The sequence below is a fragment of the Oryctolagus cuniculus genome, chromosome 1, assembly GCF_964237555.1.
Source record: "Oryctolagus cuniculus chromosome 1, mOryCun1.1, whole genome shotgun sequence".
NCBI lineage: Eukaryota > Metazoa > Chordata > Mammalia > Lagomorpha > Leporidae > Oryctolagus > Oryctolagus cuniculus.
Genome location: NC_091432.1, coordinates 155,426,551 through 155,441,517, shown reverse-complemented (window position 1 = coordinate 155,441,517; position 14,967 = coordinate 155,426,551). Strand labels below are relative to the sequence as shown.

The 14,967-nt window shown below is 41.1% G+C and overlaps 1 protein-coding gene across 5 annotated transcripts in view; it reads right to left on the bottom strand.

Annotated features, from left to right (window-relative positions):
* The window catches only part of TRPM6 (transient receptor potential cation channel subfamily M member 6), a 153,983-nt gene that overhangs the window by 77,461 nt on the left and 61,555 nt on the right, over positions 1-14,967 (bottom strand). For all 5 annotated transcript variants that reach the window (XR_007919781.2, XR_007919772.2, XM_051846594.2 and 2 more), the window contains 5 exons: positions 8,469-8,603; positions 6,697-6,750; positions 4,875-5,015; positions 2,968-3,102; positions 824-1,107 (listed from right to left, as the gene is read on the bottom strand). Coding sequence is in view for 3 of the 5 variants with exons in the window: in XM_051846594.2 (XP_051702554.2) it covers positions 824-1,107; positions 2,968-3,102; positions 4,875-5,015; positions 6,697-6,750; positions 8,469-8,603 (749 nt within the window). In the remaining 2 variants the exon portion in view is untranslated. The remainder of the gene's footprint in view (positions 1-823; positions 1,108-2,967; positions 3,103-4,874; positions 5,016-6,696; positions 6,751-8,468; positions 8,604-14,967) is intronic.

Sequence of the window (14,967 nt, the reverse complement as noted above, 5' to 3'; positions counted from 1 at the left end):
GAAAACAAATTGGTCTTCATCCTGGAAGCTGGGACACACTGTCTCCTGTCTTAGACACCAAAAATCCAAGCTGTCTGGCCTTTAGACTCCAGTACTTCTTTTTCTTTTTAAGATTTATTAATTAAACTGAAATTCAGAGTTACACACAGAGAGAAGAGGCAGAGAGAGAAAGAGAGAGAGAGAGAGAGAGAGGTCTTCCATCCAATGGTTCACTCCCCAGATGGCCGCAACAGCTGGAGCTGCACCCATCCGAAGCCAGGAGCCAGGAGCTTCTTCTGGGTCTCCCTCATGGGTGCAGGGGCCCAAGGACCTGCGCCATCTTCTACTGCTTTCCCAGGCCATAGCAGAGAGCAGGATCAGAAGTGGAGCAGCCGGGACTCGAACCGGCATCCATATGAGATGCTGGCACTGCAGGAGGTGGTTTTACCTGCTATGCCACAGCGCCAGCCCCTAGACTCCAGTACTTAAACTAGCAGCAACCTCATCACCGGCCCCCTGGGTCCTCAGCATCCTGGTTCCCTCAGCTTCCCTGATTCTGAGGCCTTCAGACTTGAGCCACCTTACCATCATGCTAGGTTTTCCAGCATGAAGATGGCCCGTCATAGGACATCTCAGCTGCCATACTCATGTGAGCCAATTTCCTAATAAATCCCATCTCACATATCTCTACACATAACCTACAAGTTCTCTCTCAAGAGCCCTGACTGGTTGACATGGCAATAAGCCTACTTGTCTTACAAGTTCTAAAGTGAGGGAAATACAAGTTATCTAATCATTCTAAGAATTGTTGATGCTTATTAGGAAGTGCAGAGAGAACTCCTACTTTGAGTAATTTTTCAACTCTTCTGAAGTGTCATCAACCATGTTGTTCTCCTCAGCTTCACGGGCCATTGCTTGGTAGAGTATACACGCAATCACTGCCTTAACCGTGGCCTCCTCTCCATGCTGCCAGAAGAACATGGCCATCCTCTGCCTTTTCATTAGCACAGCCCAGACCAGGAGGTCATTGTATGGGTAAGTGAAGCCAGGAGATTCAGGGTCATCTGATAGAGTTTGTCCATCTTTTGACTTCTTCCTTGATTTATGCAGGACTGTAGCAGACTTTTCCTATTAGAAAATAAAATAAGGATACATTTCCAAAACTCAGATGCATGAAGTTTTACCCAATGCAATAAAGCAGGCATCTTATACATTTCTTCAAATCACTGCTAGAAGAAGAAAAAAAGAGACAGGCAAATAACCATAGCTCTTTATCAAACAGCAAGAAAAATTTACTTTTTATGGTGATCTGTTTCTTCTATTTAATAGATCCAGAGTCCCTAACTGGAGATACTTAAAGTTCATTTAGCACAACTTAAAACAATGCTTCTTTGGGATAAACTCAGTAACTACATGAGAAATTTCAACTTCCAAAAAAGTGGGTTGAAATAATATATTGGATAAATAAGAATTATTTTTAAAAATACCTTTAACCTCATCTTAGCAATATTCATTACCTTCCCTATAGAAAAGTGCCACTGGTGTTGCCAATATGTATCCCAATAGACTGGTGTTATGTTTCCTTTCTCTTATTCTAATTCTACTTCTCTAGTGATGATAATAGGTAATGATGAAATAATATTCTCCATATGGCAAATCCACTTTTTACAGTTTACCTCTAGTGCAATATAACTCCTCATGTACTTCTATATCATTTAGTATGTCTCTATTTCAATGCTCATCATATTAGATATTTGGCGTATGTACTATACATATATCAGATACTTGGTATATGTACACTGTATTATGGTTACTTATTTGAGGGAGGTGAAACAATTTCTCAGTAATCATTTTATCTTCCCCTACTCACTCACCCCCTCAAATTCAACCCACCATAATTTTTCAGCTATAATGTCTGGAAGATAATAAAGATGGAATAATTACTTTTTTTAATTTGAGATGTCAGTGAAAAATTGCAATCTGTTCTATTTTTCAGTGAAAACCAGGGTGATTTTATATAACAACTTTTCATCGCAGGAGAGGTTAGCCATGGAAAGCAAACCCCTTTCAATCAACAAAGTAAATGGAAACTATTAAGAAAAAGCATTTGGCCGGCGCCGCGGCTCACTAGGCTAATCCTCTGCCTTGCGGTGCCGGCACACCGGGTCCTGGTCGGGGCGCCGGATTCTGTCCTGGTTGCCCCTCTTCCAGGCCAGCTCTCTGCTGTGGCCAGGGAGTGCAGTGGAGGATGGCCCAAGTGCTTGGGCCCTGCACCCCATGGGAGACCAGGAGAAGCACTTGGCTCCTGGCTTCAGATCAGCGCGATGCGCCCGCCGCGGCGGCCATTGGAGGGTGAACCAATGGCAAAAGGAAGACCTTTCTCTCTGTCTCTCTCTCTCACTGTCCACTCTGCCTGTCAAAAAAAAAAAAAAAAAAAAAAAAAGAAAGAAAGAAAAAGCATTTATCTCCAGATAAAAGTAGAGCAAGAGTATAAAGAGTAAGAGGGAATAACAACACTGCATGTGCATGTGCCCACTCTCATTGTCATTTTATCATTGTAACATTAGGCTAAAACTAATCTAAGAAAACCTCAAAAGAGAAAAAAGAAGATGCAAAAAAGCAGGCAGAGAGCAGTGAAAGAGATGGAAGCAGGCTTCAAACTCAGAGGTCTTAGGGTAAGGGAGACAAAGATGTGGAATTAAGGTAATCGCAAATTTTCTGTCTCATCACACAGAGTGCCCACATGAATCAGATCCAGACACGACAGAGGTAGGACAAGGAAGAGAGGCTGACGTGCAAGCTCGGATGATCATTTCAGTGCTCATGCTGTGTCCTGGACATTTGCTGGCTGTTTGACTTGCCCATCTGTTGACAGTACTTGTAAATGGTCTCGCTATTCTGATCTTCCTTTCCACAACTTTAAATGAAGAAACAGTCTCTGTTTGCAGAACACTTTTACTTCCAAGTCAAAAAACAAGTAGGTGGTACCTTGACTTTGTAGGGCTGGGCAGTTCTAATGAACTGAGAGTGCAGTGTGCTTTCTGCAGACTCATTTCTAGTTCCCGAGTGGCGTCTCCGGTGAAGGGAATGCTGGGAAAGGCTTTGAGGAAAGCTGTTGGCCCCCTGGCATATGTTGTTATTTTGGTTTTTTAAATTTAAAAAGAAAAGGGAAAAAGAAGATTATAGTGGTAACATTTTAGTTCTGGGCAGTAATGAAAATCTTATATAACGTTGTGCCCTACACAAACATCCAAAGGTTCTCGCTGGCTTTCATTCATGATTAACAATCAGTCTCTCTGGAAAGCAATTACTCACCCAACAAGAGTCTCCTATGTATGATCTCTTTCTTATTATGTTCTCTGTTGTTTCCTAACAGCTTAGAGAACACGCTCTCTGTTCCCTAGTATACATCTGCATGCCTCCTCCATGTGGAAATTCCATTAGAATCAATGGATGTTCTATACTTGGAACAAATTCAAAATAAGCAATAAAGATTTATAGTTCTGATAAGAAAAAGTTTCCATTCACAAGCAGCTCCAAAGATAAGGTTAAGTAAGAGAGTTATGGAATTTCTCCAAATGTTATATAACATCTGCACTGGCATTCCAGCAGCTAGACCAGGTAACAACTAAAGCCATGGTCATCAGCATGAAGTTTCCATCAATAAGAAATAAGAGCAAAAAGAAGCATATATAAAAGGGTCTGGCATAAAAACACAAGATGGAAACTATAGGCTTTCAACTTCATTATTTATGTGAATTTGTTTTATGAATAAAAATTGAACACTAAAATAAGGAGGCATAGACATATTAATATGTAAATTATCATTATTGTAATGCAGAAATAATAATATCATTATAGCGATAATCTTAATGATTACTATTATTAATAGCTACTCTATATCCACTATGGACCAGGAATATAGATTTTTCAAGCACCATTTCACTTAATCCTTCTGACAAATTTATGGAAGAGGTATTAATATTTCCATTTTACAGATGAGGAAATTGACTACACAGAAGTTAAACTTACTATTAAGATTACACAGCTACTGATGCACAAAATTTAATCCCATATCTCCCTGATTCCAAACCACATACTCATTGGTGCTATGACATAGTTTACTATAAAACACCATAAATCTAGTACTTCTTAATTGTTAAACAATCAGAGGAATGGAAGATGTCATACCAATAGGTCATTTTAGAAAGGGTACTATAGGAGCTTCCTAGCAAGCTCAATACTGGGCTACAGCTAGTCCCCATAAATGTCAACAGGAACCTCACAGCTATATCCAATTTGTTTAATGAAGTAGCTGGTACTTCCTAAGTGTATTCTTATGGCTTTGAAATCATAAAATCATTCAGAATATTTTCTGTGGGATTTGCATTTCTTCTTGTTTTATGTTTTTTTCATTTCCCAAAATCCAGTTGGATTTTATGTCACCAAGTTTTTATAAATAAGGTCCAAGCTTAATATTCAAGGTTTACTGGAATTCATATTTGAGTTTACAGATCTAATCCTTTTAAGCATTTGACTTCTGTATTTTCAGAAGAAAAATAAAGAAAAGAACCGATCATTTCTACCACTAACAAGTATCACCACATTACTTTCATGTCAACATAGCACATATTGTTTCCTGTTTTGTATTATGGCTACTTGTTCATACATATGTTTCTTCTAGGACTTTCTAAACCTGTGATATTTATATTCATCCCAGCCCAGCACGCCAGAACTGAGCACAGAACTTTGCATATAGCACGTAAGAAAGCTCCATGAAGAGAAAGTCCATTGTAGAAGCAAGCTATTGCCATCTACACTTTCCAAGCCATTCTTCTAAAACTGTGATTTGTAATTACCCTTAATTTTACTAAGGCACTTTTCAATTATGCTACCTTATATGTTCTGTAGAAGTTGTTGTAGAGGGCTCTGAAATTTTTTCTAGTGTAGCTGCTGCGATATGCTCCACCAATGAGGTGTTCTATTACCAATCCAATATCAATCAATGTTATTTTATAGTTTGAGAGAAGGGTATGCTGCAACAAAAACATACAATAATTATAACTTTCAGTTCTCTTCTCCTATCTTTTTTTCCATGCCATCAGAACTTAAACTAATTGCACTGGGTAGACTTATTCTTTGTAATCATCTTTACCAACTGATCAATAAATATGGCCAGTCACTGATGCCACCTGCTTGTTCAGGAGGAAAACAAATCTCAGATTTAATGTTTTTTTAGTTTCACAAACATTAGAGGTATGCTTAAATCTGTGTGCACCCTCCCTCTCTTTCTTTCCCTCGCCTATCATGCATATAAACACACTTGTATAAAATAAAATTAAATAGTATAAGATTGCTTTTTAACCAGAAATAATATAAATAATACAACAGAAGTGAAATCACAAGAAACTCTAAATACATGTGATCCAACATTGGGTTAACTTTTCACCTGCACTCTTTGTTGAAATGGGTATAACACTTTGCACTGAATTAACTAACACTGTATGTAAAACAAGAACATGAAAGGAAGTAGAACAAATAAAAACAGGAAACAGAATGGCAAAGCCAAATGAGATAGTAAAATGTGAGGTAGTGCCAAGACAAATATTATGGCTGGTAGGAGGGTTGAGTGGCAGATTTCTAAGTACACAGGTCTAATTCTAAATGAAAATTATTTCAACCCCTCAAATGTCACCTTGCTACTTCTTCATAACAGTTCAGTTCAGAACTACCATTCATAGCAAATGTTGAAAGGTACCCAAAGTGCTGGACAAGGTGTCTGAAATGAATGCATTATGAATAATGTTCACAAAGCTATGACCAAGAAATGAGGTCATAGGTGTACAACCTTAAATAATTTTTCTTTTTCACATTCATAATGAACTTTTTTCAAGAAACACCAGAAACAATGTTCTCATTTGCTGCTAGCTAAAAGTGTACTGAACCTAGTTCATCACTCTTTTTCAGTTTACTATGATAGAGTTCAAGGAAATAATTTAAAGACAATATCTCAATACAGCATAAATCAATGCAAGCTAATTTACATCTGCATGGACACTTTTGCTTACTACTAATTTGTAAACCAAATGTCTTCCTTTCATTCTGGCTCTCCTACCAACTCAACATGATAAAAAAGCACACATTGTTTTCAACAAGACATTAGACTTCAGAAAAATGAGAAAACTTTTAAAATATTTTTGGATGGATTTTAACCTTTGTTACAGATAGAAAACATGCCAAATTTTCTTGGGATGCAGTCTGACTCTAAAACAAGGCTTAGGCTCACAAAAAAGTAAGGCGTATCTGAGCTATAACTCATATTCAAAACTGTAACAAAAACAGTGGAAATCACATTAGTATTCCAATAAAGAGAGATGCAAAATTCTTAAATATCAGTCGATATTATTATTATCATCATTGGTTCCAGTGTTGTATCACATGAAACTAAAGTTCTGTTTGGAAGTGTTTCATGTCTCTGACTCACAATTTTTTACCAGCTAATGTTACTTACTTGGTGGATCAGATCTTTAAAAATATAAAGTAAATTAAGAGGGGAATTTGGTTATGAAATTGGTCACAACTGCAGGTAAAGAGGGTAATAGACTATTTCACTGGAAAATCCAAATCCACATTGTAGGAAACAAAGTCTAGTGACTCCTCTACCACAAAGCTAAGGCAGTTTACAATGGTATTTTCACACCTTTGTAATTAGGTTACCTGTTTTACATCTTGGACAAGATGATGCAGGAGCATATTGGTAGGTCCCTGTTTCTGTGATAAAGAACAAAAGTAACAATTATTCTCTTTATGCTGGAGGGAAACCTTATTTCAGAATGCATAAGTAATCCAGAATATCAAAAATTTTGTTCAAAATCTTTAATAATGAAGCTTAAGCCAATTAATTCTAAGGAAGATGTTTCCTAAGAGAAGCTGTAATTAGATGAACTACTATCAAAGGAAGATACGTATAGATGAGGACTTGACATAGCAAGAGGTAGGAATAAATCTTACGGAATTCTTAACTACCCCTTATCATGTAAAAATAGCCACGGGTGCAACAAGAGAACCCATGTGGGCACCAGTTCAAGATCCGGCTGCTCCACTTCCCATCCAGCTTCCTGTTAATATGCCTGGGAAGACAGCAGATGGTGGCCCAAGTTCTTGGGTCCCAGCACACACATGGGAGACTCAGATGAAGCTCCAGTCTTTTGGCTTCACCCTGGCCATTAAGGCCATTTGGGGAGTGAACCAGAAGATGGAAGGTTTCTCTCTCTGTCTTTCATTCTCTCTCTCTGTACTGCCTTTCAAATAAATAAAATAAACCCTTAAAAATCGGGGTGCCAGATTCTGTCCCGGTTGCCCCCCTTCCAGGCCAGCTCTCTGCTGTGGCCTGGGAGTGCAGTGGAGGATAGCCCAAGTGCTTGGGCCCTGCACCCCATGGGAGACCAGGAGAAGCACCTAGCTCCTGCCATCGGGTGACCGCGGCGGCCATTGGAGGGTGAACCAACGGCAAAGGAAGACCTTTCTCTCTGTCTCTCTCTCTCACTGTCCACTCTGCCTGTCAAATATATATATATATATTACCCACAAATACAACCCATCATTAATAATTTATTGAAACTTTACTATGTTCAGTCTGGCTTCTAAGGAATTCAGTGAGTGTTAACAAAAATTGAAGAGTGGATACCCTATAAATAACTAACAGTATGATAGTGTGGGCACTCAAAAAAGAGCTGTAAATAATTTGTACTCTTGTAACAGACCACTGTGCACTAGCTGGAGTAATCAGAAAGACAGGACTTAAATCAGCTTTTGAAGAAAGACAAAATTCAAAGGACAAGGGAAGCTATTTCAATAAGGATGTGTGGCTTGCACAATTGGTGTTTTCACAATGAGAAAAGCAAAGCAGCATAGTTTCAACAAGGAATTTGCATAGCAAACTTGAAGGAACAGCATTTAAAAAGTGACTTTAGGTTGAGATACTTTCAACAATTCAATCAGAAGCAATTTGTACTTAGTAACATCTGTGTCTTACTGGGATAAAATGAAGTGGTAAGAATGTTACTCCTTTCACTGAAAAGTTTGCCTCTGTAAACTATGTTTGTATATGAACAAGGAAACAGGTAAATTTTAAGGAATTAATAAACAAATCTGAAGAGTGAACATTTAGTCTAGTGGTTTAAGAAGCTTGCTTCCTATATCGGAGTATCTATACTCACTTTCCAACAACAAAGTAATTGGGTTCCTATCATCTTTGTGGAGAAACTGGATTGCATTCCTGGCTCTGGCTTTGGCCCCTGACCAGCCCCATAGGTTGCAAGCATTTTTGGAGCAAACCATTCAATAAGAGCTATCTCCATATATTTGTCTGTCTGTCCGTCCATCTGTCGGTCTTTCTTTTTCTCTCTGCCTCTCAAACAAATAGTAAATTAAAATTTTTAAATAAATAAATCTTAAGGGCGGTGATTGATGAGTTGTTCCATACTCACTGTATTATAGAGCTCTTCCAGTCGGGGGATGGTAAGAAATCGATGGAGGTTCACCCCATATTCTATTAAGAGTTTCACAAAATCTACCCGATCCATCACTAAAGCATCTAACATTGCTTGTTCCAGTGCACCAGACTTCAGAAGCCATAAACAAACAAAGCATATAAAGGCAATTAACAAAGTAGAAAAAACTAAAGAACTACATGTTTCAACTCAAAACTACACATATACAATAATCATAAAATGTAACATTAGTAAGAAATGTGCAGGGTCTAACTGTATATACTTTGAATAAATCAAGCAATGGTCTCAGATGGGAAAATGATGGTTGCAAACATCTTGAAGCTTCTCAAATTCATGTACAGGCTAAACGTAAACCTCAAGTTTTCTTTCTCTCTTTTTTTTTTTCACTTGTAATGTTTCCAATTAAACTTCTAGATATAAATGGCAAGTTGAACATATTCATCTAATTTTGATCCCACCTAAAATTGCATCAAAACTATAGTAGCAAAGCCAGCTCTGTGGTCAAGCTGCAGCCTGCAATACCAATATCCCATGTTGAAGTGCTGGTTCAAATCCTGACAGCTGTGCTTCAAATCCAGCTCCCTATTGATGCACCTGGGAAAGCAGCCGAGGATGGCCCACGTTCTTAGGCCTTTGTCAACCATATGGAAGACCCTGATGGAATTACAGGCTCCTGGGTTTGACCTGGTCCAGCCCTGGCCATTGCAGCTACTTGGAGGGTGAACCAGCAGATGGAAGATATCTCTCTCTCTCTCTCTCTTTCTCTCTTTCTCTCTCTCTTACCCCCCACCCTCTCTATCTCTGTCACTTTGCCTTAAAAATAAATAAAATATATCTTTAAAACAACAAGAAAAACTACAGTAAAAGAATTTTAAGCAATACATCTACAAGGACATGGAAGATAAGAGCAGAGATTAAGAATACAACATTTTGGAAGCTGGGAAGCAGTTGGTCAAGTGGTAATTGACTTACCAGAAAGCCAAAGAGCTGAAGTGGAAAATGTCATGGACAAAATAGACCTATGCCACAGAATTCCAGCAACACCAAAATGAAATAAATGTTGAAACCCTGATACTGGGACTTTCCCAGTCATCTCCATTTCACTCTCTATAACACTAGCACCCAGGCTTGCACCTTCCGGGCAGGTGAAAGTCACCAGTATAAGAGAAAAGAAAAGGTATAAATATGTTGACATCTGGTGCCCCTCCCTACTCCAACAAATGGCAGTCAGATCACCCTATTGTGTAGCTATAATCTATGGCAATCTCAAATACAGGCTCAGAATCTCTAATGAGCTTTCTATCCCCCTCCCTTAAAACAAAAAGACCAAAACAAACAGATAAATATAATAATAATGATCAGGAGGAACCAGATACAGTATGAAGAGAAAAACTTCAGAGAACCATCATTAATATCTCAGAAAGCCAAAAGAGGACAATGTATATTGGATGCTATTGAAAAAAAAAGTGTGAGCTCTGGCCTCAGAATCAGCCCTTAAGGCACACAGATCTGGCTGAAAAGCCCATGAGAGTATTACAGGCATGGAAAGCCAAAACACTCTGACAAAAAAACAAAACAAAACAAAACAAAACAAAACAAAACAAAAAAAACCTAAATGAAAGATCTCCATGAGTGAGATCCCAGTGAAAAGAACAGGTCATCAAAGAAGGAGGTACCTTTCTCTGAAGGGAGGAGAGAACTTCCACTTTGACTATGACCTTGTCTAAATATGATCAGAGCTGGTGAACTCAAAAGGCTTCCATAGCCTTGGCAACTCATGACAAGAGCCTAGGGTGATTACTGAAGCCATAAACAAGTGTGTCAATTTGTTAAGTCAACAACAGGAGTCACTGTGCACTTACTCCTCATGTAGGATCTCTGTCCTCAATGTGCTGTACATTGTGATTTAATGCTATAACTAGTACTCAAACAGTATTTTTCACTTGATGTTTCTGTGTGGGAGCAAACTGTTGAAATCTTTACTTAATGTATGCTAAACTGATCTTCTGTATAGAAAGAGAATTGAAAATGAATCATGATGTGAATGGAAGGGGGGAGGGAGAGGGAAAGGGGAGGGTTGCGGGTAGGAGGGAAGTTATTGGGGGGGGGGGAAGCCATTGTAATCCATAAGCTGTACTTTGGAAATTTATATTCATTAAATAAAAGTTAAAAAAAAAAAGTACAGACTACTGAAAAGAAAGCTCACAGACGTGCAATTGTGTTTTAAAAAAAAAATCTCATCAAAAAAAAAGAAAAGAAAAAAAAAAAGTGTGAGAGGGTATAATCATAGAAAACTTGCTCTTAGAAATTAATGGGGGGCCGGCGCCGCGGCTCACTAGGCTAATCCTCCGCCTAGCGGCGCCGGCACACCGGGTTCTAGTCCCGGTCGGGGCGCCAGATTCTGTCCCGGTTGCCCCTCTTCCAGGCCAGCCCTCTGCTGTGGCCAGGGAGTGCAGTGGAGGATGGCCCAGGTGCTTGGGCCCTGCACCCCATCGGAGACCAGGAAAAGCACCTGGCTCCTGGCTCCTGCCATCGGATCAGCGCGGTGCGCCGGCCGCAGCGCGCCGGCCGCGGCGGCCATTGGAGGGTGAACCAATGGCAAAAGGAAGACCTTTCTCTCTGTCTCTCTCTCTCACTGTCCACTCTGCCTGTCAAAAAAATAAAAAAATAAAAAAAAATAAAAAAAAAAAAGAAATTAATGGGGGCTGGTGCCGTGGCTCACTAGGCTAATCCTCCGCCTTGCAGCACCGGCACACCGGGTTCTAGTCCCGGTCGGGGCACCGGATTCTGTCCCAGTTGCCCCTTTTCCAGGCCAGCTCTCTGCTGTGGCCAGGGAGTGCAGTGGAGGATAGCCTAAGTGCTTGGGCCCTGCACCCCATGGGAGACCAGGATAAGTACCTGGCTCCTGCTATCGGATCAGCGCAGTGCACCGGCTGCAGCACGCCGGCTGCGGTGGCCATTGGAGGGTGAACCAATGGCAAAAAAAAAAAAAAAAAAGGAAGACCTTTCTCTCTGTCTCTCTCTCTCACTGTCCACTCTGCCTGTCAAAAAAATTAAAATTAAAATTAAAAATATAAAAATTAAAACGCTGTGTTCAATGCCAAAAAAAAAAAAAAAAGAAAGAAAGAAATTAATGGGTTAAGGCCGGCGCTGCGGCTCACTAGGCTAATCCTCTGCCTGCGGCGCCAGCACACCAGGTTCTAGTCCCGGTCGGGGCACCAGATTCTGTCCCGGTTGCCCCTCTTCCAGGCCAGCTCTCTGCTGTTGCCTGGGAGTGCAGTGGAGGATGGCCCAAGTGCCTGGGCCCTGCACCCCATGGGAGACCAGGAGAAGCACCTGGCTCCTGCCATCAGATCAACACGGTGCGCCGGTTGCAGCACACCGGCCGCGGTGGCCATTGGAGGGTGAACCAACGGCAAAGGAAGACCTTTCTCTCTGTCTCTCTCTCTCACTGTCCACTCTGCCTGTCCAAAAAAAAAAAAAAAAAAAAAAAAGAAATTAATGGGTTAAGAGCATGCTACCAAAAATTTTCATAGAAGGCTTGAAAATTAAAGTTGAAGCAATGTATCAAAGAAAAGATATGGAAAGTGCCGGCGCCGTTGCTCAATAGGCTAATCCTCCGCCTTGCGGCGCCGGCACACCAGGTTCTAGTCCCGGTCGGGGCGCTGGATTCTGTCCTGGTTGCCCCTCTTCCAAGCCAGCTCTCTGCTATGGCCCGGGAGTGCAGTGGAGGATGGCCCAAGTCCTTGGGCCCTGCACCCCATGGGAGACCAGGAGAAGTACCTGGCTCCTGCCATCAGATCAGCGCGGTGCGCCGGCCGCAGCGCGCCGGCCGAGGCGGCCATTGGAGGGTGAACCAATGGCAAAAGGAAGACCTTTCTCTCTGTCTCTCTCTCTCACTGTCCACTCTGCCTGTCAAAAAAAAAAGAAAAAAGAAAAAGAAAAGATATGGAAAGCAAGAGAGGAAATATAAAAAAAAAAAATAAGAGTAGCAGCCCACAAAGTCCAACATTCAAATAATAAGAATCAAGAAAACAAAGGGGGAGTATGGAATAGAATGGCAACGTGACCGTCAATTTTCAATCATGTGCCCAAAATGATGGATATATGGACCTACAATAATATACCTCATTGTGAAATCTCAGAATAGCGGCAAAAACAGAAATTTTTTTAACTTCTGAGGGGCTTGGGAGAGATGGGAACAAAAAATCTGAAAACAGAAAGAATTTTACTTCCCAAAAATAATGTTGAATCTTAGAAGCTCGGTACTCAAAATTCTAAAGAATAATTACTTCCAGTCATAAATTAAAATACACTCAATACATTAAGTCTTCAGAGTATTTATCTGCTATACTTCCTTTCTCAAGAAGTTATCAAAAAAAGGGCCAGCATTGTGGCGCAGTAAGTTAAGTTGCTGCTTGAGATGCCAGCATCCCATATCCAAGGGCCAATTCAAATCCCACCTGTTCCACTTCCAGTCCAGCTCCCTGCTAATGCACCTGCAAAAGCAGCAGAAGATGGCCCAAGTATCTGGGCCTCTGCCACGCATGTGAAAGACCCAGATGGAGTTCCAGGCTCCTGGCTTCAGCATGCCCCAGCCACGGCCATTGAGGTCATTTGGAAAGTGAACCAGTGAATGGAAGATCTCTCTCTCTCTCTCTCTCTCTCTCTCTGTCACTCTACCATTCAAATAAATAAAACAAATTTTTATTTAAAAAGAAGTTACCAAAGGATATGTGACAGCAAAATAAAGTAGTAAACCAGGAAAGAAGACCTAGGATACAAAAAACAGGCATCTTATCACAGGAGGAGCTAAAGGGGATCCCCAGTGATGAAGGTAGGCCCCGGGATGACAGCTGAGCACCAAGAATAGAAGGCAACTAGTTCATCCACAACCATGTGGCCCCCAAAACAGAAATGTGGAGAGGTTTCTAAAACTGACACATCCGGGGCAGGCATTTGGCCTGGCAGTTGAAACACTGGGTGGAAGGTCTATGTCACATATCAGAGTACCAGAGTTTGATATCCGGCTCCAGCTCCTAACTCCAGCTTCTAGCTAACACACGTCCGGAGAGGCAGCAGTGATAGACCAAGTAGTTTGGCCTGTGTCTCCCACATGAGACACCTGGATTGAGTTTATTGCTCCTAGTTTAAGCCCTCGCCCAGCCCTGGCCTAACCCTGGCTGCTGTTGTGTTTGCTCGCTCGCTTGCTCTCTCCTCTCTCTCACTCTCTGTCTCTTTTGGTGTCTCACTCTCTGCCTCTCAAATCAATTAATACTTTTAAGTAAAAAATTAAGTTAATGGATCATGATATATGCCATTATTTAGATTTATAGATGTCAGAATAGTCACAAAATGTCGAAAGTGGGATAAGCATTTAGCCTAGCTGTTAAGACACCCACCTTCCATATGAGAGTACCTGAATTTGAATCCCAGGTTTGACTCCTGACCTCAGCTTCCTGCTAATGCAGACCATAGGTGGCAGCAGTGATTACTCAAGTAATTGGGTTCCTGTCACCCATGTGTGTTAGTAAAATGGTGCTGTCTGATCTGTGGCATCATCTTAAGCCCTGAGCACCATCTTAGGCTCTAGCCCCACTAACATCTTGCTCAGTAAGCTTAGGTCCTAAGCCCAGCCTGGCTTGCCAGAAGTGAGGTGACCAGATGGCCCAACCACAAGCGTCCACTCCACCCCTACCCTAATGGGATTCGCTGCTCCTACTTCACTCCCCAGGCAAGACTATAACAGGACCTGCTTCCCACACACGTGCTCTCTCTGCTGTTTAGACCCCTCTCCCTTTTCACTCTCTCTCGCCCTCTCCCTCCAACCTGTCGGGTTTAACTCCATTGTTTGGTGTGTTTTGTGGTGGCCTTCCAATGTGGGAGACCTGGATTGAGTTCCACTTTCAGTCCTGGCCCAGCCTTAGTCATTGTGGGTATGTGGACAGAGAACTAATAGACAGATGGGATATCTCTCTTTCTCTGCCTTTAAAACAAATAAGTTTTTTTAAAAAAAACTTTTAAAAAATTTCAAAAGTACTAACTTCTTATGATTACCAGGGTAGGAAGGAACTACCATTTCTTTTGGTAGTCTTTTAATATCATTTGACACTTTAAAGAGTGTACATACATTAGTTTGACATAAAAATAATATACCTATGATATAGTCACAACTGTAATTTTTTAAAATGAAACAAGCCATTGGTTCACCCTCCAATGGCCGCCGCGGCTGGCGCACTGCAGCCGGCGCATCGTGCTGATCGGAAGGCAGTAGCCAGGTGCTTCTCCTGGTCTCCCATGCGGGTGCAGGGCCCAAGCACTTGGGCCATCCTCCACTGCCTTCCCGGGGCCACAGCAGAGAGCTGGTGGAGGATTAGCCTATTGAGCCACAGCGCCAGGCCAAATTTTAAGATTTAAATAACAATGTAACAGTTGAGAATCAATTCCATTTAAAAAATAAATTAAAAATAAATTC